Genomic DNA, 25,526 nt, shown 5'->3' with positions numbered 1-25,526 from the left:
TAGAAGAAAGGCTGTTAGTATAGAGCACCCACTGACAAATCTTAAGCAATTACTGCCTGCAGCATAATTGTTTTACTACGACTGGATGCGAATTATGAAATTCCGACTGACAATCCTGGTATTCTCGCTACTGAACCACATTTTACATAACAGATCTAGGAAATTTTAGACAGAAAGTAACATGAACGTTGGCAAGAAAAAGAAGACAAGCAAATACATGTTCAAGAACAGAACAAAAATCTTTATTCGTGCAATACAATGTATTACCGGGGCTTCTCCCATACCAGCAAGCTCTTATAGTCTGTCGGTGTTGAACTCTGGCAACTGGGGCTGGAGAAAAGTAAGTTTACATCAGTCGAAAATGGGAATTTAAAAAAACAACAACAACATAATATTGGGTCAGACCAAAATCCTACTGTTGCATTTAAGAGTTCTCGTTACTTATGTATGATGGAGATAAAACTTAACTATGAGCTCCATTGACCAATCATTGTGATATGTAATTTTTGTCCCAATAAGCTACAGGACTAGCGCGAGCTCATGACCTTTTTACTCGAGCTTTACAGAATTGTCACTAATTACGTGCAGAACATCTACGCAAAAGTTTAGAATATTTTACCTGAAAAAAAGAAATAGTGAAAAAGATGTATTCCTTACTTGTTATGGAAGGGTGAAATTAACAGTTCTTTCAATTACGACAATAATATATATAAAGCACCTGATAAGTATAACTGTGTTTAATTGAACTGTCAGATCCTATTAATTACTGGAAAAGTAAATGGTTAAAACCTACCATTTTAACACAAAAAACACACTGAGTAATCTTTCCCTAATAATGTTAATTGACTGTTACTCGAAGATATTGCATTAAGTAAATACTGTATTTGTAGTTACTTACAAAACGGTCCCCTGGTGGGACAACGGTAAATTTACAGATTTACAATGTTAAAATCAGGGGTTCGAGTCACCTCAATGGACAAAGCAGATAGCCCCATGTGGCTTTGCTATCACTTACAAGACGATAAATATTTAAATTTAGGAAAATGTGTGTAGGTTAAAACCGACAAGTTTCTTTTTTGAAATTTGTTAGAAATAATTTACGAGCAGTTTGACAGTAAATACAAATGTTTCGTCTCAATAAACAACATTTGTTTCTCGAAAATTTTCAATACGTTTTTGTAAAATGCATTTATTTTATCAGGATTGTATGTAAAGTACTGTTTTCATTTATTTATACTCTTACTTGTTTATAACATGTATATTCACTCATATCCAAGCTTAAATCATTAAATTAAATTTGCTTTGCGTTAAATGTTTGAATGAAAAACTTCCTCTTACTCTGTCTGAAATAAACAGAAACGTGTGTAAATTACCATCCGAAAGAAATTGAATTTGAAATTTATCGCCTTAATTTTGTCTTAGTTGAAAAAACTAAATTTCACCTGTTTCGTAAATAGTACAGAGCACAGATTTATTCTGTATATTTATATATATTTTTTTAAATTTTTATTTGGGTGTTCTGACTGTAAAGTGGATGTACGAGGGTCGTAAACTTGCACTAATCATTTACCCTACTTAAAGGTTGTGTACTACAATGCCCACCCCATGGAGTCATTTTCAGTTGTGGTATAATCTGACCTGAAAATAGAAAAACATCATTCTGTATTTCAATATAGTATGTTTCACTTTACACTAATCTTTTTCATGAGAAAAGTCATGTACTACTCTAGTTGAATGGTCCAGGTTAGTAGGTAATAGGGCAAGAAAAACGCCCATACCATCCGTTCTGAGATACATTTTTATTTCAAGTGGGTTTCCTGTCATCGAGGTTCTTTCTTTAGTAACACAACACATCTATTGGATGAAAATTCATCTTTCATCGAGAAAATGAGTTCAAGTACACACAAGTATGGAGAAACAATATATTGACAGAAAAGAGGCCAAAGGAACACCAACAACAATTTGCAGCTTACTATGTACAAAGTCCCAATAGGAAAACTGTTGAGAGTGTATTAACTTACGTAGGAACTGGGAAGGTCAAAACGCAACCAAACAACTTAGTTGAATTGTGGAGAGTAATACAGAATGCTTGAAACAATTGTAATTTGATAAACTATATCAGAGCAATTAAACAAAGTGTAATGCTCTTAGTAATGCAAAGAGTTAACTTACAAAATACTCATACACTTTGTATCATCTTTAATAATGCTTTTACCATTGATAAAGTCATTGCTCAGTAAATATACATGAATGGATGTCCTTAAAAATTAAAGTAAAGTAAACACGCTAAACATTCAATCAAAAATTGTATCTCAAATTTGATACTTTAGTGAAAACAGATAACTCAAATATATTTATATATTGATGAGGAGTAAAAAACGACAAATAGTTAAAAAGCTACATCTTTATAATTTTTATTATTATTATAAATTTACACTTCTTAATATTATAATGAAAAAGAAAACAAAAATTTCAAAAGACGCATACAGCTAGACAGTATTATATTTGATACAAAGCAAGACACTACAGAAAACTAAATCAACACTTCGTTACATTTTTCAGTTCAAATCGATAATTTCTCTCCATATGTCACAATTTAAATGGTTATAGACAAACTTAAAATTTGGAACGAGAGTGTTAAGTTCTTGGTATGCAGGCCATTCTTCCTGAAATCTAGGCCACTCATCACTCGCCAAAGAAGGATTACTGTAAAATAAAGAAAAGCTTTACTTAAATATGTCTGTCAGATAAATTTGTAACCAAATATAGTTCACCTCCGCGCTTTTATAGATAGATAAGAAGACTTGTACTATAATATAAATATCTGATTTTTGATTGGCAGAAATATATGAAATTTTCAACCTGTTAAAACGTTTTTGTTTTTTTTTTACAAATATTTTACGGTTGTATATCAGATATAAAGATGGAGATTTTATAGCTTACCCTTGTTTTGCGAATGTCGTGAAATGTAACATCAGTCGCAAACTAAGTTCGTTTTCAGAAAAAGTATATTCATTTAACTTCAACGGTACACCAAACACGAACTCAACTTCATCACCATGACTAAATTCATTTGTTGAGTGAAATCGTTTGGGAAGATAATTGAACATGTAGTAGTAAACTTTTTTCTCACTTTTACTAAATTTCTCGGCAAAAAATAGTGTTGGACAGTAGAAAAAGTAATCTCCAAGAGCGTAACTGAGTGCTTCTAAGTTCATATCTTCACTAGATTCAATATTTTTCATGTAAAGCTCAACCACCTTAGGAGCAAAATTAATCTTATTGACTGGAAGAACTTTCTGGAGAATGGAAGTTGCTTTTTCACGAGTGATGCCATTAACCTTTTCAGGTATAATAGTTGTCAAAGCTCTTGATCCTTCTTCTTGATTAGATCCAATCAGTAATTCTTCTGTGTTGAACATCTTTTCTTCTGCCAGTTCTAGTGGAGGTTTAGGTATCATATTATTCTTAGAACCATACGTCGGTAGAAAAGGAGTTTCATATCCTTCTTTCATTACTTCTTCTGCTGCTACAATCAATTTTTCTGGGTCCATGCGGCGAAGACATGTCATCGTATCTTCTGATGTTTTAGTGTAACAACCTGCTTTTTTAGAGAAAATACTAGTAATTTTCACTGCTTCTTCCTCGCTATGAGATATACCTGGATATAAAGGACTCATGCTTTCCATAATGGCTCTTGCAAACAATCCTTTACTTCCTTTCATCATTAAATGAAGACCAACGCTAGCAGCTCCAGTGCTATCTCCAAACAGGGTTATTATTTTAGGATCGCCACCAAAATTAATAACATTGTCTTTAACCCATGCTAATGCCATCTGTTGGTCCATCAAGCCCTGGTTACCAGGTGCCATTTGCAGGTCTTCATTATTGTACATGAAACCAAATGGACCCAGACGATAATTCATGGTGACTACTATAACGGTCATCCTATCTGCCAGAATGGATCCATCAAAGATATCTAGAGATCCTGAAGTAGTTTGGAAGTTTCCACCATGGATGAAAAACATAACTGGCAGGAGATTACCAGGTTTTTTTTTATCCATTGAGCCTTTACTCAAGGTTGAATTCTCAGGTACAAATATGTTGAGGTAAAGACAATCTTCACTGATCTGGCTTTTCATCTTCCATAAGTTTTGTATAGGGTTGTTGTTGTTTTCTTCTTTCTGAAGTGTCTTTTGAAAACAGGCATTGGGCTTTGATGTAGCATTTAATTTTCCCTTCCACTTTTCTATAGGTTTCGGCTTCTTGAATCGTAATTCACCAATAGGGGGTTTTGCATATGGAATTCCGGTGAAAACAAAGACTTTTCCACCAAAAATGGTTATATGTTCATAGCCCATAACTTCACCACTATTAGTTGTGACGTCAATGTTTCCAGCTGAAACATTATATAACAAGGTAACCACTACACTCATGAACAGATAATATTTCATATTTAGTTGTTGGCCAGGTTGCCTGTTTAAAACAACAAAAATTACTTTTAGCATTTAAAAGCAGAAAATATATGGCTGAAAGGAATGTAAGAGAAATTACACAAAAAAACAACATAAAACATGATTCGATAGTATAGCAAATATAATTACTTACTGAAAAATACAGTTTTATATTTAGTAGTTAGTTAGTTAACTGCACATTTGACGAATTTTGTCATTTTACTTTTAATGCAAGCTTCATATAAGTTCATATATTTTGGCAATGAAAAGATACATAATATCCCCATTATATGAATACCTAAACAAACAAAAACGTGTGTTTCAACAAAACATCAATTTACAACTTAAAATAATAAAAAACCACACTATAAATTTAACAATTTTATAAAAATTGTATTAGGTGTTTGATCGGGTGTTGTACCAGTTTCTATCATTGGGCAGGTTTTTTATTTTTATTATTCGGTCGAAATGGTGCAAAGCTCAACCCACTTGATAAAAAAGCCAACTCTATAATTGTTTTCAGCCAAAACAATAAATATACCTAAAATAACATAAAAATAGCTAAAAAAGGCAGTCTTATAATTTTTTCGAAGTACGGCAAGATCGTATAGCTTGATCGTAATCTTAGACGTGTATTTTGTTCCAAAAGTGTATTGCAGTTGAAGTCATTTAAAATGTTGTTTTTAAAAATATTCAAACTATGACATTACACCATTAAAATATATTTATTTTATAGTATGATAAATTTATTCATTATTTATTAATGCCAAGCAATGTTATCATTTACAGCATTTAAAATATTATTCGGATTTAAAAGTTTATGAAACAGTTTTTAAAATTTTATTTTACAGAATTAAGCTTTGGGAGAAAATTACAGAAACAAACGTAAACTCATCAATAACTAATTCTGTATTTTTTTCCATTTTTAAAATATTTTTAACAACCTTTATTGCGACACCAAATAATATTATTGCACGTTACGAAACTTACACTTGTTTGTGAAGAGCTTTCAACACGTAAACAATAAATGTACTTTAAAACAATATACATAATTACAAAACCAACACAGCCAGTTAAAAGGCTTTTTTTCTGTTTTCAATACTGAAAATTAAGTAATTTTTCAAATCTTAAATTAACAGATAAGTTTATAAGGCTCAAGGGTAAATTAAAAAAATTCACTTCAGTTATAGTTTTGAAGTAAAGACGTTGAAGTAGAAGCACAACAATAAAAATGCCTAAAATTTCCTTCGGTGTCTAATAACATTTTAGTTACTTATAAAGTATCATGTGTCTGTTTTTGAATTTCGCGCAAAGTTACTCGAGGGCTGTCTGCGCTAGCCTTCCCTAATTTAGCAACGTAAGATTAAAAGGAAGGAAGCTAGTCATTACCGCCCACCGCCAACTTTGGGCTACTCTTTAATCAACGAATAATGGCACTGACCGTAACAATGTCAGTAATAAATCCGAGACGGTATCGTTATACTCTTTAACGTTTACAAAGTTAATACGTGTATAATTACATTTAAATCAGCCTGAAAAAACGTATAACTTTATATGTAACATATCTAATAATAGTAACAAAGACCTGAATATCACGCGAAGTGTTTCGTTGTAAAAACAACTAAGTCTATAATATTTCGGTTTGTTTGTTTTTGAATTTCGCGCAAAGCTACATGAGGGATATCTGCGCTAGCCGTTCCTAATTTAGCAGTGTAAGATTAAAGGGAAGGCAGCTAGTCATCACCACCTACCGCCAACTCTTGGGCTACTTTTTTACCAACGAATAATGGAATTGACCGTCACATTATAACGCTGAAAGGGCGAGCATGTTTGGTGCGACAGGGATTCGAACCCGCCACCTTCGGATTACAGGTCGAATGCCTTAACCACTTGGCCATGCTAGGCCGAAGTATCACCTGTAAATTAAGTTCTGAACTTATGATCTTTAATACCCGAAGTTTTCTACTGGGAAGAATAAAGATTTTCCTTTAGAATGGCTTTTAACAACTTGGCCATTTAAGTATAAGTTGTCGTTCAAATGAAAAAGAAAAAAATCTTTAATATTTTGTTCCAAAGCTATACATATAAATAACTTAAATTTTATATTTCTAAGTTTGAAGTTTAATCTTTTCCTTGTCGTACATTTCATTATTACAAACTATAATATTTTTATTTTCTCAAGTGTCAAAAAGTTACAATAGCTAAATGAACTCAAGAAAGATAGAGCCAAAACTAGAAATGAGAAAATATGAATCGATTGTATGTTGTATTTATATAGATTAATTTGTGCAAAATATCTAGACTATATAGATTTATATTTTCATCCATTTAGACTTTTAGAGTAAGCTACAGTTCTGTATGTACATATTAAACTCAAAATGTTATACGTATTAATTACTATATTACGTTCTGTTATAATTTTATCTTTTTTTAATTTTATTCATGTATGAGTTGTAACAGGTGTAATCAAAATATTTTGAAGTAATGTTTCAAAAATAAAATATAATTTCGGCTTCAAATAATAGTTTTTACTTCCTCTTTTCCCCTAAAAAACACTTCATATTAAAATCTAAATATGATATTGTAGATTGTCAAAACTCACACGAAACACGAATTAATTTCAAATTATGGTTTTTTACGTTATGCACATTTAAGTCTTTTAAGTTTTATTATCGTATAAGTATATATGGTTTGAATTTACCTTTTTTTTTCGGATTTCTTAGCAAGTTTGCGCTGTAAGGAAAGCTCTGAAAAGAAATAAAAATTGTATATTTCTAACATCCAAGCAATTTTGAAATACGACTTACAAATACATCGTATTTATATAGTCTTAGTTTGAAGGTGACCCACCAGGTGGATGTAAATGTATAACAAACATTATACGGAAGGCATTAATGTTTGTAAAAACAGATGAAAGGTTTCTATCAACATTCAGAACGTGACCATTAGCCTCAATTGTTCATAGATAGTATATAAAAACTACAGAGATTTTTCTACGGAAATTGTGGTTTATAGGTTATTACGACGATAAAGGAAGTTATGAGAAAAGTTAATTATTTTTGCCAAGGTCATTCAATCTCATTGAATAAACTTTTACAGCTCGTGTGATAATTGGTAAAAAGTTCTGAACGCTATGAAAAGAGTCATTGTTTGCATATCACTCAATCTAGTAAACTGTTCAACAAAGAGAAAGTTAAAACAAAGTGACAGGAAAAATGAGCTTTCTATCCAGTTTTGGCCAAACTATAAGGACCAAGTTTGAAACTTGTTTTGTAGGTAGGATAAGTTCAAAAATTAGATTGTTTGAAAGGATGGGTGGAACACATGTTGAAATACCTATTATTAAAAAATTATTTTGTGCATAGATGTGTTGTTTAATCTTTAGTTACTATATCTGCGCAACTAAAATAGAAAAACAGAAAGAAATACACACATTCATAACAAAATAAGTGAATATTCGGCCAGTTTCACATTAAATTAATGAAATAAAAAATAACTTAAAATGCTCATATTTACATCATATCATTAATTTTATCGCAGACAGAGTAGCAGAAAAGCTTTGCATTACAAGCTGACCAGCCCCCAAGTGCCACAGCGGTAAGTCTTCGGTATGTTATTTTCACATCTGAGTAATTGCCATGAAAATCTTATGCAAAACATTTTACTTTTCAAAACTTTAGTCAGACTGTTTGTTTTAAATAAGCAAAAAGCTTCATAATGGGCAATCTGTGTCATACCAACCACTCAGATATGAAAATAACAACAGAATGTTCTAAATTCTAACCCATTAAAAGACATAAGTTTTCTTTCTTTCCATTGTGACGCCCGGCATGGCTAGGTGTTAAGACATTTCACTCGTAATCCGAAGGTCAAAGATTCAAATCTCCGTCCCACTAAACATGTTTGCCCTTGCAGCCATGGGGATGTTATAATGTGACGATCTACTCACTATTCGTTGGTAAAAGAGTAGCCCAAGAGTTGGCGATGAGTGGTGATGATTAGCTACCTTCCCTCTAGTCTTACACTGCTAAATTAGGGACAGCTAGCGCAGATAGCCCTCGAGTAGCTTTGCGAGAAACTAAAAAACAAGCTTTCTAATGTGTTATGATGTAATGGCCAATCCCACTAACCATTACTGAAAGAGTAGCCTGACATTTGGCGGTGAGTGATGTAAGCTAGCTGCCTTCCTTCTTGTCTATTACTTCCAAATTAGGGACATATAGTGTAAATAACACTCGAATAGTTTTGCGTGAAATTCCACAACCCAAAGAAATCTTTATTATCTAGCTAATAAAGCCTTTCCTTTCCTTTCAATACTTTCGTTATTTCATACGACTATTAACATAATATTATACAAGAATATTTTCTGCCACTTTATTTAAATATTAAGTTTATTTAAATATTTTTATGCATACACGTGTATGTAGGCATAGAGTAGAACATTGGTTAGGGAAGTGGTGAGATTCCATTTATCCTGGTTGCCTTTCGTTGTAGGTCATTGTTCTATGGTATCAGGTGCGTTTTATCGAGGGAATGATTGTTGTAAAGCAGAACAAATTATGTAAAATGGATGGTGATCTTTGTTATTGACGGCTCAGATGTTACGTGAAGACTACTACTTTTATAATCAAAGAGGACTATATGAAAACCTTTATAAAACACGTAACACAAATAACCTCAGGTTTCAGGCAGAAATACTCCAAGTTTGGATCATGATACTTATTAATTGGCTACTTTTAAGAAATTAACAGGACAGATATGAAAACATTTACAAAACACATAACGCAGAGATCCTTAGGATTTAGACAGAAACATTCTCTCTTGAATCATGCTACTTACTAGTTGGCTACTCTTAACAAGTTAGCAACAGTTTAGATTGCTACAGTTTTAACGTCTGATTGTTGAGATTGCAGAGATTGTGCGTTAGTATACTGTGGTCTGAACTTTGTACCTATTGATTTATAGTTCGTGCAGCAGGGATGGTCGAAATCAATGTTATGAAATAACAAGCACAATCGTTTCACTCGAGCAGTTTTTATTCAAACCAGCTCAATAAAGATCATATAACAAATACTTGGATATTTTTACTTTTCTACAGTTTTTCTACCGATTTGAGCATTTTTGCAATTTTAGTTTTTTAATAACAATGCTATTATAATTGTTACTATTTGTGTTAATGAAATTTTATATTAAACTCATGTTTTTATCTAAAGAGCACGAAAAAAGTAACATTAAAATGTTTTAATACTCAAATATAACAAAAACAAGTAAAAAAGAAAAGACTGGAGGGTAACGATGCACCAGAAGGAAATAATATTCTTAATGCCTCTGGTGGGGGCTAAAGGTACTTTACTTATGCCAATTACATCACAAATAGTAGCTGCAATGGCGTCGTAAGATTGTTATGATATAATCAGCTGATTTCGTTCTTTCTTGTTTGTAGTTTTTCTCTCACATTAACTTAATTGTTACAAGGAAAGAATAAAAAAAAAACATTTATCAAGATGCCCTGGTATTTTCCGTGGTCGGATGCAATAAAAAAAAGGGCATGTCGTTATCTTCTTCAACGATATCTTGGTCAGTTCTTGAATGAAAAGCTTTCTTTAGACCAGCTTAGTGTTGATTTGTATAGTGGAAAAGGAACTATTACAGATTTGTATTTGGATGTGGAGGTATGTTGTTAGGTGTTAAACTTTTATTTATTTTATTTTAATTTCGTATGTTATTTTTCTCATATATTCTTGTATCTTGTTCTTGAGAAGTAAAGTAACTAAGTGTAATGCAATTATATTTTATATAAATTCGAACAAAGTTTATACTATTTGTTTTGATATTTCTAAAATAACTGTTTCATATCATAAACCTTGTTTACGTATTGACCCCAGTTTACTATTATTTCTGTTTCTACATTCGTCTGCATTTGTGTAGTAAATCAGTTAATATATTTATGTTGTAATTTAATTTAGATCATTTGGCAACTTATAATTAGGTAAGCAGTTACAGTTTAACAATTTGTTTAATCTGGATAAGAAAAATTAAAACATTACAATCAGGGTTAAACAAATATTTATTAAAACCATAAAATGGAATATGTGTCTACAAACAAAAAATAATACCAAGATCAGACTTTTAAAGAAGACATCTGTAGTTTCATAACCGTTAATCAAATAACCTTGACTGAAGAATATGACATTGGCATAAGGGAAGTTATGGAAAAGAAGCAGGAAGAAAAAATATGCTATTCATTTTCTTAGTTACAACTTGCAATAATTTAAACAAGTAATTTAAATAGTTTATAGTTTTATAATCTCTTTTTGGCTTCAATACTCTTTATTTTATACTTTTATTTTCTAACCAATGACAAAATAATTCACCACCTTCCTACTTTTGATTGTTTGCAGAAAAACTGATTAGATTGTTCACATAATGTGACAAACTAATCCTCAAACATTTTGGTTGGCATTGTTCTGAAGAAATACATCAATGTTAGTTAGTATCAGTCTCACTGCAAAAAGTAGTGTTAAAAATGTATTCTAAAGACTGCTGGTATGGGTATTTAAACATTAGTTAAAATACAAAACAATGTTTTGGCCTTCATAGGTGATCATTTTTTTGTTTACCTGTTTATATGTTCTACGGTTACAAGCCCACAGTCTTACAACTTAGTAACTGGGGGGATTTTATGGAATAGTGTTGTCATTAGCTTTTTAATTGTCAAATCTCAGATATTTTCCCATTTAATCTTACAGTATTATTCAAAGCTATCTCTAATTTATGCATAAGCAGTATTGAATATAATTTTATATTCTTGTTATAAATACTTTAGACATTTAATCAAAAATAGCTGATATAGTGCAAGATAAGATGCTTTATTTTTATCTTTTTAATCTCTGTACAGTTTACTTGTGTTATCTTTTGTTGATTAATGTTTATGCTGTTGTTTTTATCATATAAACTCATACAATAAGTAAATTGTTAAAATTTACATGCAACATATTCAGGTTTACTGTTGAACAAGGTTGCTGTTTGTGTGAGATTGTATGGCATACAATATTATGGCATTAGTATATTTGAAGTATCATAATAATAATATCTGGTGTACAATTAATTGTTATTTTCACATTTCATTCCTTACAATAAGATGCTATTGTTTTCTTTTGTATTTTCACTTCTGTTTACTGGTAACTTAAAACACTGAATTCATTGCTACTTTTCATAATATGATGGTTGATAATAAAATATATACTTATTATCACTCATTTAGCACTCTGTAACATGTTAGTTTATTTTTTACTAATATTGTTGGCAATAAGTGATATTTGCTAATCAATAAATAGATTGCATTTGATTAATTTATCAGTACAGAGTTTTTTTAAACCATGGTACCTACAAGCACACATACAAAGAAATGTTGGCACTGGGTACTGCAAAACAGTTGCTTTCTATCTAATTGGTGGTTCAGAACAAGTTCTTGTGGCAGATGGTCATAGCAACTTTGACATAACAAAGACAGGGTGATTAGTTTTAGTAGCAATAGGAAACAAACCCAACCCTTGAATCAAGAGTTCCATCCTCCTGTTGCAGTCACCAAAGCTAAACAAGCTTGAAGTAAAAAAGAAACACCACTCATAAGACAAAGCACAGATTTATCTGTTATGTAGGTTTATGCTCAACAAGAAATAATCATGATAGCAGTATTTTGATTACTTGGATTGTGGAACAATAGTAACAATTAGAAATTCTAATTTTGATTAGTTGATCATTTTTATGACAATCGACTTAAATCATTGTCTTGTTTTACCAGTTAGTTTACATGACACAGATTAATCACCGATATGTTCATTGATGTATTATGCTATAGTTATTATTTTCAAAATAAATCACATTAGAAAATTTTTTATTCAATTATTGTAAAATTACATATGTTTTGACATCTTAATAAACATAAACTTTGAAAAGCATGCCAGGCATGCACATGGTATACCCTGATGCAGAAGTTTCAAAAGATTTAAACATAAACTTTGATAGATGTGCCATACAAGTTCATGAACACTGTGAACTAGATGTAGTAAAAACTTTCTTATAAGATTTAAGAGAATGGGATCGAGAAATACAGTATATAAGAATCTCTGAATGATGAGGATAAAACCTAATGGTTTGCTTTTTGGATTATAATGAGAAGTTTATAATATAAACTTCTTTATATTAAAACTTTAAACTTTTGGATTATAATATGTAATATTAGATTTAAAAATGATGAAAAGAATCATTATCTGGATGGAATCAGTAAAAGAGACAGATACAAACTTTCTGTAGTAAACTTTCCAGAAAATTATTAATTTATAATATACTGAGCTGCCCAAAATAGTATCAATGCCAGTTAGTTTGTAGAAACGAATTCTTAAAATTGGATATAACAGTACTGAAAATAAGTATCACCATATTTTAGTTATGTTAATTTTTTTTAACAGAATTGCTGTGCACAATGTATGTAAATCTGCTTTTTGTTTATGTTGGTACATGCTTTTATGTGAATCCAGTTTCAAGCATAACTTTTACAACATGTTTCAAGTATATCCTAATAGAGTGCTTTACATGTATATATAAAGTACGAGGTCTGTTCAAAAAATACGCGGACTGACGTCATAAAACAAAATGTACTTTATTTAGAAGTTACAGGTCTGGGACTCCTTCAAAGTACTCTCCTCCCCAACTCACACACGTATCCCAACGGCGTTTCCACTTGTTGAAACAGTCCTGGTACGCTTCTTTTGTAATGTCCTCCAGCTCCTTCGTCGTATTTGCCTTAATCTCGGAAATTGTCCCAAATCTTCTTCCTTTCAAGGTTCTTTTGAGTTTGGGGAACAAGAAACAATCGCAAGGAACATGGTCAGGTGAGTAGGGGGGGTGGGGAAGAACAGTGATCGAGTGTTTGGCCAAAAACTCACGAGTTCTGAGGGCCAAATTTCGCAGCAACGGGGTGCATCTTCAATTTTTCGGTCAAAATCTCGTAACAAGATCCAACTGATATCCCACACTCTTCAGCAAGCTCCCTGACAGTCAGACGTCAATTTGCCCGCACCAGGGTGTTGATTTTGTCGACGTGTGGGTCGTCAGTTGACATGGAGGGACGTCCAGGATGCTCATCATCTTCAATGGACTGTCGACCATCCTTAAAACGTTCATGCCACTTGAAACATGCCATACACTTCATAGCAACATCACCATAAGCCGTGTTAAGCATAGCAAAAGTTTCAGTCGCAGATTTTCCAAGTTTAACACAAAATTTCACAGCAAGTCGTTGCTCCTTCAGGTAATTCATTCTGAAATCCGTCAAACGAAAAAATCGCACTTCACTTAAAACTGCGTAGCTAATACACAAATGAAGATATCTGCAATCGGGAAATGGCATCGTAATCAGCTGATCTGTGCGAACCTAGCGACACCAAGCGGATTCCCCTGGAACCACCTGGAGCCGCGCAATTCAAACAGTCCGCATATTTTTTGAACAGCCATCGTATGCTTTTAAAATTAGGTTCATTAATGTGTTTGAGTATATTTTTAACTTTTAAGCAGCTACATTTTTGAATAAATGTATGCTAACATTAATGTAGTTTTTATCATTAAAGAGCAGTATTTTCAAAAATACAGTTGTAAATGTTGCATGTATTTACAAAAACAGGGTTTAGTAGATAGAATTTTCAAGCTTTGATCTATTTCAAATTATATATTATCAATCCCAGCTGGTAAATTTACAGTTGCTTTGCTGCTGTGAGCCATTTCTAATAAACCTGAATAATAATATGTATTTGTTTAGGGTTTATACTTAGATGTATGTATTTTACTTATTAAGCTATATTGGACTGATTGAAAAGAGTTCAATTTTGTGCTTAAGTGAATCTCTTCTAATGAAATTATGTCTTCAGAAAATTATAGTTGTAGTTTTTAATTAATATTCCTACTTCAGTATATATTGTAGTTTATGGTATTATTGAAAGCTGTGTTTTTAATTTTAAAATTTGTTTGTTAACTAGAGGGAGCTATGAGTTTGTTAATAATATGTGATACCAAGTTCACATTAATCTTAAAATTTTCTAGAACAAGGCTTAGTTATGTACATGGATCAGTGAAGTTTTGAGTAATAGTAGAGATAATACACATAATAGAGTTATTTCAGAATATAGAATTGTTATCATTGTTTGGTATCATGTTAAGTTGTACAAGTTTTTCACGTTGTGTAGCATAGTTACTGTGGCTATAAACATAGGCCTATAACTTGTAATGTTGTTCAAGCTTGTAATAAAATTAAAGGAGAAAGCCACTAATTTGTGGCTGTTACTGGATTGGACACTGAATTATTTTCATATGATAATTTAAAATAAACTACAAAAAAGAACTAAGTTACAACAGTTGGTTTCAGAAGTGGCATTTATTTGGAGGAAAAAAAACTGTGAATTTTAACTGAAGATTACTACTATGTGAACAAAGAGGTAAAATTAATCTTTGCTTGATATGATGAAATTATTAAAATAAAATAAGGAACAACTGTAAAGCAAAATAAAAAAAGACCTGAAATAATACACCATAAAAGAAAATCAAGAAGAGATAGAAAATTAAAAGAGAGATAATATTAAAAGAAAAAAATTGAAGATAAAATAAGTCTAATTGAAGACAAGATTAATGAAGCCATAGAAGACAGAGATATTCCAACAACTTGATTGAAGAAGTGATAGAGTATATTGATGAAGTCAGAAATGAAGCATAGAGAACGTGAATGATATAAAATTTTTAGTTAGGTAGAAAAAAATATTGGTGACAGAATAAGGCATCTAGAAGAATAAATTATTAAATTGAAAGATAACTCAACCACACCTTCTGAATTTGCTCAGGAACTCCAACCAAGAACAAGAGATAAAATAGGAGAGGAGTTACACTTCGCTTATGCCTCTTACCACTACTACTGTACTATATGTTACTAAAAGATCCTTCTGGAATGCTTAGTATCAGAATTTAATTGGCTAAATTAACATTGGCCAATTGAGCAAGCAACAGAGTAGGATGGGAAAGTACCCTGTGAATTATACCAAGTTCATTTGGAAATCTCTTTCAGAGAAAATGGATAGATTAATGAACCATAAACTGTCCATTTAAAAGAACCAGCTTTGACAACATTAATAAACCAGCCTTCAAGCTAACAGTCATAACAACTATCAAGTACTGGTAGATTCCTGATACAACAGTTTTGGAGTCGTTATACCAAAACAAAATATATAAAGCAGAGTTATACAACAGGTTATTGAAAAAGGAAGTATCTTAGCTGAACTCATAGGAGACATGGAAAGGCTTATTCAGCTGTACTACTCAAACACTTTTTGATACTTGACCAATTTGTAGACTCCATAATGACTTAATGAACAAGAACTTTAAGGAATATCAAATTTTGTGGTACTAAATCATCAGCTCTCCCTGAAGATAGTACAGAATAACTGAAAGAATTAATCAGATACTTAGTTAAACAGAAAATAGGAAATAAACCACCACAAAATAGGTGTTTCAAACATAACATGAATACATGTTTTGGCTAACTTCATACGTTTCACAGTTGGTGACTAGAAAATCTCTCTGTACTATACAGCAATTGCTATCCCAGAATGCAACTTTGAGTGAACACAGGGACAATGGTCATTGCTTATCTGAGAGTTGAAACACTGAAGCCACGAATTATTATTTTAATAGTCATTGGGACAGAGTAGCACTGAATACTTTGACAAGTTTTGAGGAGTTTTTGGTTGGACAAATTGTAGATTTGAGCAATAATGATGACTTAATCAGTATATGTTAAAACAGCAGATTGTTTTTATGTAAATGCTGATAAAGGTGGATTTCACTGTGGTGACATGAAATGGTTGATCAGTTCTTTGTTTCAAGAGAGAACAAACTCCACAGCAGGTGTTTAAGAGGAGGGGCAGCCCAAATTGAAAGCCACATGCAGGAATCATCTTTCGAAGTATATCAGTGAGAGAGCAACCAAACTGCTAATTCCAGAATAAGCTTCTCAATGGGACATAACCTGTTGAAGAGCCAAACATTTCTGTTTGGACAACTAAAGATCAAGGGTGGACCCAGAAGTGAATTCATCAACCACCCATTTAAAGAACTTTTCCACCACCAAGAAGGGACAAGATGTCATTCCATCCATTTACCATTGGCCTCAGAAGAGAAAAACCACCACAAATATTTGGGTTAATGGACAACATAGTGTGGCACAATTTTTCATATTATTGCTATTAGTTTGTTTTTATAATAGGATTATTTAAAGGATTTCACAATCTAGGAATGGCCTACTTTTGCAAGTTATATTTTCAATGTTGTAATCTGTTAGTTATAGGAAGCTGTAATGTGACATTAAGTTCACATTAGTTCTAAAACTCTCTAGAATATGACTTAGTTTTATAAACAGGTCAATGAAGCTTTGAGTGGTAACAGTTAGAGATTTTCAGAGTAGAGAGTTTACAACTGTTATCAGGCTGGATGTTGAATTATTTTCACCTGGTCATATAAAAGAACCTGCAAAAAAAAGAACAAGTTAAAACACAATATGTGGTTATTACATATGTTAATTGTAAATATTTTTCATTCAATCTTTCCTTCTTCATATTTATGTTACTAACATATAAAAGTATGTACAATAACTATGTATTATTACTTACTCATACATTGTTTATAAAATGTACAAGTATTCATAGAAAATGTTCCTACAATTTAAAAAAAAAAATGGAATAGAAAATTTTCTGTGTGTGTGTATGTCTTGGAAATAAAACTTTAATTTTTTACTTTCAGGCCTTAAATGAGCTTGGAGAAACATACAATTTACCTCTTGAATTTGTTGATGGATATATAAATTCTATATCAGTGTCCATACCATGGTCAGCATTGCTTACAGAGAATAGTGTTGTTGTTGTCACTGGTTTGATGATGACAATCCAACCCAAGCAGCGATCTGAAGATGGTATGTTTGTGTTGTGTTACATCTACAATTTTCTCTCTGATTTTAGAAGTAGGTTTACAGTTAATATTGTATTGAATACATAGTATGTGCTACATTTTCAATTGTTTAACTATTTCTGTACCTTGGGGATGCCATAAGTACTCCACCAGTCTCTTACATTCTCATAATGAAATCAGTTCATCAAACATTTAAATACTGTATAGTTTCAGTCTAAAAAATTCTTGAAATTTAATTTAATTTTTATGCACATAATATTTTCTTAGATTGCAGTAATGTTTAAAAATTTTGTTGAAGTAATGTTTACAAAATATACTTACCTCCACTTATCACATTATTCGACCTCTGGGGTTTCTTCTTTACCCATCTAAGCATTAGTCACTCTTGGTTGAGACTGTCAATAATCTTATTCATAGTGAGATGGAGACGTATTTGAATTTGTGGTGATCCTTTGGGGCTGGAGTGGGGGCTCTGAGACTGCATTTGAAGCAATCCTTGACAATTTGAACAGATGCTAAATTCACTTTTTCCTGTGCATTCTTTTAGTTCGTTAGATATTCAGCCCTCCTTCAGGCCAGTGATAAGTTTATGGACTTGCAATGTCAGTGTCTGTGGTTTGATTCCCTAGAGTAGACACAGCAGATGGCCTGTAGTTGCTTTGCTCTAGCAAAACAACTTTCTTTACCACAGTCTTTAAATGTCCTATGGAAAAACAAAAAAGGAAGCCATTTGGGATAAGTTGTGTGTGATTTATTTTTCTTCTATTGGGTTTTTGAGTGTGTGATGTTTTGGGCTTTTTCTTGGTTACTTTTGAGTCTCCAACTGATGACTGAAAGTTCTGGAAATTAAATTTTTTTTTCTCCATTTATGGAAATTGTTGCTCTTGCTGGAAGGTTTACTTCTTAGTTACATGAAGGGATAGTTAGGCCTTATCTGACACACTGTTGGAGCTTTGTGATTTTGCCTACCATTACCAGGTGGAGATATTTTTCCAATTCTCAAATAATATTTGCTCCTTGAATTTCAGGGGTTTTAAGGCAACGTTTATAATTCACCTATATTGGTCTATTTTACCTGATGTGACAGTAAATCAACAGACTCACAATTCAAATTCATAATTTTGTTTCCTTTTTCTTCACTTTGTTTGATGACTCTCACGATCATTGAGGATGAGCTGGATCCATTGTCAGCATGTATGTTGATTCAACTTTTTACTTCTGCATTTTTCCCCATTATTGTTGGAGTTTTGACTTTCAGTGGCTTCTACTGAGGAGTCATAGTTCCACCCCTATTCATGAGAGGTGATCCCCAACATCAGTTCCTCAGTACATGGTTACTCAGAATAGATTCAGTCTGTATCCAAGGTTTCCACTGCTTAGTTGTATTGCCAGTAGTGTCAATGATTATTGTAAACCTTCAGGAGTTGTGTGGACTCAGTTCCAAGATTTTTTGGATGTTTGGTAATTTTAAACATTTGTTGAAAACCTCTAAATCCTTGGGTCAAAGTTGGTCGTTCATTTCATATCCCCACCACTATCCACCTAATCTGTAGGTTTTCTGTCTCCTGCAGTTCATCAGGATTTGGATTTTTTTTAAACTTTACACAAAGCTACATGAGGGCTATTTGTGCAATTTGGAAGTTAGTTCTAGAGCTCTCTGAGCCTGGTTGGTCTAGGTGTATTAGAAGTTAAGTCAATTAAAATAGGATGCTGGTATCCAGTCATTGGTCTTTGTTCATATCAGTGTCTAGATTCTCTAGCATTCACATATTAATAGTTTCTTAATCTGTGTTATTTTTTCACTGGGATCACAGATGCCCAATTTGGTTGTCATTGGGTCCTATCTACACTTTGCCTCAGTGGTGAAATCCTAGGTCACATGCTCTTTATCTAAACCTGTTTGTCACCCCACTCATGTATGCCTTTAACTTCAAATTTCGTGACAAGAACCCACTTGAAGTAAAAATGTATCTTAGGACAGCCGGTATGGGTTTTAACACTTTTACCAAAATAAAGCGGAGAACAACATTTCGACCTTTTTAGGTCGTCATCAGGAATACAAAAAGAGAAAGTTTGCAACTGACCATCAGCATGTACATGTCTTAAGGATAACATTGTAGGAGGCATTGCAATTAGATGTTAGGTTATTAATTAGTATAGGTATTTATTGGTTTACCTTTGGTTTTAGTTGTTGTATAAGTAGGGCTTCTTTGATTTTGCATTTGTTTACATTTGTTTCCCTACTTAGTATCTGGGTGTTTTCTGTGGTTATGTTGTGTGTATATGATTTGCAGTGTTTACAGAAAAGGAAACATAAAAAACAACCTCGCATGAAAAGATATTAATTCTATAAACAACCTTAAACAAGACAACAACATCAAAATTCTTAAAGCAGATAAAGGCAATGCTATAGTTATAATGAACACAAATGAATACATTCAAAAATTGAACATCTTATCAGATACAAACAAATGTAAACTAATACACACAAATACAACAAAAACACATGAAAACCAGTTAAAATAAATACTATTACAAATGGTAAAAAAACCATCACAATCTCAGTAAACCTTTATTCTTACCTACACAGGATCAATTCACACACACCACAACTATACAGCACCCCAAAACCTCACAAACCCAGTTGTCTGTTATGACCCATAATATTGGCCAATGAATCATTTAACTTGAACCTCAGTAAATATATACATGATGTGGACATTTTCTAAATAAGTAACATCAGCCAGCTCCTTTTTCAAAGACTCTTTTAACTTTAGATCTATTCTTAAATAAATTATAAAATCTTAATACCCAGTTTTGATGTAATCTCCCTCTTCACAGAAGTTCTAACCACTGAAGTCTGCAAGATAGCTTTAGAACTTTATATCCAAGATCCTAACTCATTGATACTCATCCAATTAGCAACTCTAATAGAATTCACTACCTACAAATAAATAGTCTTAGTGTGGTGAATCCCATGTCACCAGTTCTAGCCAACATTTTTATGACACAGATTGAATCTCAAGTGATCAATTTAGCTTTACACCTACCACTGTAGTGGTACAGGTATGTTGATGATACAATTGCAGGATTCACATCTACAGAACACACACTTCGTTTTTTGAAACACGTTAACTTGATACACCCCAACATTAGGTTCACCTGTGAAAAGAAAAAACTAACCAACTAGCATTTATCAATCTCAAGATCACAAGAACCAATACACAATTCAAAACGGAAATCCACAGAAAGATCACCCATACTGGACTATATATTCCCTGAGACTTAACACATGAAACAAAATAAAAAATGAACATACTAAGAAACCAAATAAACACAGCCATAAAACTATGTTCACCTGATAAAAGTGATGATGAAATCAACAAGATAAAACAACACTTCATCAACATCAACAAATTTCCCCCAGAAACCTTTGAAAATATTGTATTCACACATCTAGATCAACAACATAATCAGCAGCAAACAATAATAAATCCCAAGATACAACAAACTATTTCACTATAATTACGACCGGCTACAACACTCTTTATAGAAATAAGGTGTTTCATAAGACCACCTAGGACCTAACCAGGTGGTACTTCTATACTATGCTGGACTTGAAATGAGTTGTCTATCATGAGTCAAGCTAAAAGGATTCTTCCTATCCCTGCTGATTATTAGATTGAATAAATCAGGGTTGGATTGTTTTTTAAAATTTAGAGAACTTTGTTCATCTATTGCATAGTTCCTCAGGACTCTCCAACATGCAGTACTTCTTAGATTTTACAGTTTCTGATCACTGAGGTGGTGGATAGAGGCTTTTCCTCCAGAATGTTTGGATGAATTCCTCCACTTTTGGAGAAGAGGGTGAAGTTGGGGGCCCTCCTATCCTGATCCCTGGACTTTTTTTCAAGATGTTAGTAGGAGTGACACCAACCTATGCATGAGCCTACTTATCATATCAATTTAGATTTTTTGCTTGGTTGGGTGTGTACTGCCTTTCTTTTTGATCAGTATCGGTTCAGATTATTTATTCATGGAATGTACACTATCTATTCATAATTTTGAATGTGAAGTAGTCCAATTCTGGGCTCTTGATTGAGCATGGTTGTTTCACATCCTCCCCATAATTCTAGAGGTAAATGGAAGTCTCCCTGCCTAATTGATTGGGAGTGAGGATGGATGTTCATAATTCCATACTGGAAGAGTTCTGTGGCTGTGGTTGAATAAGACATACGTGGTCTTGCCATTTCAAGCCTGAGATATTGTCTTTCAGTCTCTTTAAGGTGGAAGAAAAGGTTTGTCCTCTTTTATGTTGCTCACTTGTTGTGATTCCAATGGTGTGACACATCACTCCATGGTTACAAGTTGGGATTCAGTCAAAAGTATATATATCTATGATATTGTGGTCCAATATCCCTGACCAATAACATGGGACATGGAAACCAAGACCCCTTAATTCCAGCCTCAAATAGTGTAACCTTGGCTATTTGGTCAGGGCTGGCCTATAGTGATAATCACTTGTGTACAGTTCCACTCATGATACTGGATCATATAAACCTAAAGTAACTTAAATAAGTCTGCAAATGATTATTTGTATTTGTGTATGGAAACAAATTGTGCTGTAAGCATAATAAAAATTATTAATCCATACTCTGCATTTTGACAGAGCATTGTTTGTCTTCTTAAGGTAAGTTATCAGCTCAGTTAGGCTATAACCCAGCAATTTTGAGGCTTATACTTTTTTTTCTAGTAATGGAACTGGTATGAAAAATACAAGAAACAAGCATTTTGAACTATAATTATTTATAATGATACTTATGTATGAAAAAAGCATTGGTAAAGGAGATACCTACTTATTTTCAAAATTTCTTTAAAAAGTAATTACTTGTTTATCATACCACTTCCATTTTCACTTATTTTTGACATTAACAATACAAAAAAATCTCCTGATAATTAAAATTTTGAAACATTGAAGAATTGATTATGTAACAAATATGTTGTAAGACCTGCAGGTGATCCAAACAATACTAACCTTGATGAAAAGTTTCTAAGATCTAGACATGCTGTTGGGGTATCTAGAAAAAGTCAAGGCAAGAACATTTACCACAGCAACATTTAATTTACATTTACATTAGCTTAGAAATAACCTGTTATTGGCTGAGCCTTTAACTGAATTCCACTTACTGATTATAAAATATTTCTTAAATTTTTACCAACTCTCCTAGTATAAGTTATTTGATTTGTTCGTTTCTTTTTCTTTACAACAACTTGCTTTGCAGTAATTTTCTTTCAAAGCTTGAAGATGCATGTATTATTTTTAAGCTAATGAACAAATAAAATGTATTAAGAATATTTTTAAGCTCCATGAGAAACTGAGAGGAAGAATATTTCAAAAAATTAAAACTTTTTGGAAATTTTGAACTTTATTTTGGCATTTCCTAGACTAAACATGTGTATCAGAATTAAATAATAAACAGAATTGTGGCTCATCTTGATAATTATTGACTTGAAATAAACAGTGGTATTACTGAAGAATAAAAAAAATAATGAATTTAGCAAAATTATGTATTTTTCTTCCTTATAAAGTTGTCATGAACTACTTAGGTCTGAATGCTTTTAAATTGTTTACTGTTCTTTCTCTTTCCTGTTTTACCCCCTAGTAACTCAGTAGTAAATCCAAAGACTTATAATTATAAAATATGGGTTTTGATACCCATAGTTGACAAAGAAAGGGACTTTCTGTAATATTCTACATACATGACAACAGCTATTGCAAAAAAACACTTTAAAATGGTTTAGAAATCTTAACAGTTTTCTGAAATTCATATAAATGTCCTCTGTTTTTGTTATTTTTTTCAGAACATGGTATTGATTTGTATTTTTGGAAGACTATTTAAAAATGTATAGGGCAACAGGTAAAATATGAGAACTTGTAGTCTTAGAAAGTGATTTGGTATTGATGACCTCAATATGTGAAAGACATGTACCTGTTAAATAAGTGTGGTATTTAGGATTTTTTGTTTATATTTCAGCTACAGTTTTGCAGAGTGTTGGCTTGGGTTTTTATGGGTTATCATTGAATCAGTTCGTGCATTAAACTCCATATATCATATAGAAGAGTACTGAAGAACCATACTACTGAAATTTTCTTATTATACACTTTATCAGAAGATTTAAATGTGACAAAATAGTTTTCTCTGTTAAGTGTGTTTGGAGTTATATTTGTTTCACACCTTTTATAATAGGTTAGAACATACATATATCAGTTTCCTACTTTGTTCAACCCTTTATTTTGGTGGGTCTTTTCAGTATCAATGTTTGACTCAATGTGGGGAAGTATGACTAGCAGTATGCAACTTGCAGAAGAATGCTTAAAACAGCAATCATCAGAAAGTGAAAAAGAGGCTGAAAGTTCTCAACCTTTTGAGGGCCTAGAACTGTTTGCTCAAACTATTGAAACAGGTAAAACTGTTTACACATTCTGCAGGGGCTGTAACATTATATAGCAAACCAACATTTGTAAAAGATGTATAAAAAAAGACAGTGTACATGTTATCAACAATCTGCACCTGTGTTAAGACTTCATAACAACTCATCTTTTACTTAGAGATAGTAAGAAGTATATTATTTAAGTGTATATAGATATATTTCAAATTTGTATTGAGAAGTAAATGCTTGGTTTATTTCTTATAATTCTGTCATGTTTCAATTTGCACAACCTACATCAAAGATAAAATTGCAACATTAAGTTACCAAAATTATAGGAAAAAAGATTTGTAGTTGTTCTTTTATAAATTAAAGAATAAATTTATTCAATAAAAAAGTTTTATATATTTAATTGTTTACATAAAAATATTTTTTAAATCACTGATTTTGATTTTGTGTTGACTTCAGCACACTTGAAACAAAAATGTTACTGACATGAATATTCTGATTTTTTTTTCTGTAACCTCTAAAAGGAAATTTAAAATAGTTTTGAACAAAAGAGTATTTGACTTGAATTTTGTAACTTCAACAAAAGTCTACTTTTATCAAACTTATTGTTGCAGCCTTGGTTGATATGGCATGATGTAATTGCCCAAATCACAGTTTTTGTAAGAAGCCATAGGCTCATGATCATATTAAAGACCTTTTATTAGTTCTTTTTAATGTTAAGTCAGTAAGCATATATGGCTTCTGATTCAACAAAGATTCCATGTAGCAATCAGAAGTAGGTGATAAAAGCTTAGCTTAATTATATGTTGCTGAATTTTGTTTAAGCTTACAAAAATACTTGCTTTATAATTTTATAATTCATTTGAGTTATGATATTTATTTTGAAAGAAAAATAAATTTTTTGTTTAACAGGATGAGGTGGGCTTAGTTAACTCATTTTGCTCTCAACAAAATGTTTTGTTTTGCTGACAAAGCTGCTGTGTTTACATTATCAAAGCAATTGCTTGAAGAGGCAACTAAAATAATCTAAATGAAATATAAAAATATAAATTGTATTAAATAAAACACTCTTTAATGATTTAAAGAGAAAACTGCTTACACATAAGCATGGTAAAAAGTTACTTTTACTGTACACCAGTGACTGCAAACACTGAAAGTGTGTTGTGTTTTAAATCAAAACATGGTAAAATTTGGTTCTATCAAGTAAAACCTTTATAGGAAAGTGTTACAAGTCAGTAGGAAGACATGAAATAAGCAATTAAAATCAACAAAGGAAGGCATTTTTATTAGTTTTTATAATAAAAAAATCATAATGAAATATTTTTTAACTTCCAAAGATATGTTCAGTAATTTTCCCAATTTTTAATTATTTCTTTAAAAAAATCAAAATTAAATCTTTTTTAATTTCCAGAGCTACAACTTCATATAACTATCATGTATAAAATAAAATCTGTGTTGTTTCCAAGTTCTAAATTCTACAGTCAAGTTGTTTTGTATCAACATTAATGGTACACAGTGAAAATTTTGAGGGACACTTTAATAATTTTTTTTTCTTTGGATTGAAAAGTATTACATATATATATATATATATTGATGAAATAAGATTGTGTTAACACTGTTTTATTAGTG

General features: G+C 31.8%; 2 protein-coding genes across 4 annotated transcripts in view; one reads left to right on the top strand and one right to left on the bottom strand.

Annotated features, from left to right (window-relative positions):
- Positions 1–220: 220 nt before the first annotated feature.
- Positions 221–7,235, bottom strand: LOC143252384 (cholinesterase-like). Of its 2 annotated transcripts, XR_013028972.1 has the most exons (4): positions 7,156–7,235; positions 2,944–4,476; positions 1,571–2,706; positions 221–330 (listed from the first exon to the last, which is right to left on the bottom strand). XR_013028972.1 is itself a non-coding variant. In XM_076504394.1 (3 exons), exons 1-3 carry the CDS (start codon positions 7,233–7,235, stop codon positions 2,559–2,561), a joined length of 1,761 nt encoding a protein of 586 aa, XP_076360509.1. In that variant the 3' UTR covers positions 221–2,558. The 2 variants fall into 2 exon arrangements, 1 of the variants encoding a protein (XP_076360509.1); XM_076504394.1 differs by having other exon boundaries at positions 221–2,706.
- A 2,587-nt stretch (positions 7,236–9,822) lies between these two features.
- Positions 9,823–25,526, top strand: part of Atg2 (Autophagy-related 2) — a 112,976-nt gene continuing 97,272 nt past the window's right edge. The window contains exons 1-3 of one of the 2 annotated variants that reach the window (XM_076504392.1): positions 9,823–10,126; positions 17,295–17,463; positions 23,772–23,924. In XM_076504392.1, the coding sequence (XP_076360507.1) occupies positions 9,959–10,126; positions 17,295–17,463; positions 23,772–23,924 (490 nt within the window). In that variant the 5' untranslated portion in view covers positions 9,823–9,958. The remainder of the gene's footprint in view (positions 10,127–17,294; positions 17,464–23,771; positions 23,925–25,526) is intronic. The other variant, XM_076504393.1, reaches the window with a different exon arrangement.

This window comes from Tachypleus tridentatus, chromosome 6 (assembly GCF_004210375.1).
Source record: "Tachypleus tridentatus isolate NWPU-2018 chromosome 6, ASM421037v1, whole genome shotgun sequence".
Classification (NCBI taxonomy): domain Eukaryota; kingdom Metazoa; phylum Arthropoda; class Merostomata; order Xiphosura; family Limulidae; genus Tachypleus; species Tachypleus tridentatus.
This window is presented reverse-complemented; position numbering and strand designations above follow the sequence as displayed.

Coding starts and splice junctions, on each gene's coding strand:
- LOC143252384 (XM_076504394.1), bottom strand. CDS start 7,235: ATGTTAGAAATATACAATTTTTATTTCTTTTCAGAGCTTTCCTTACAG. Junction 4,477..7,155: donor AAGAAATCCGAAAAAAAAAG/GTAAATTCAAAC, acceptor TGTTTTAAACAG/GCAACCTGGCCAACAACTAA. Junction 2,707..2,943: donor ACGACATTCGCAAAACAAGG/GTAAGCTATAAA, acceptor TTTATTTTACAG/TAATCCTTCTTTGGCGAGTG.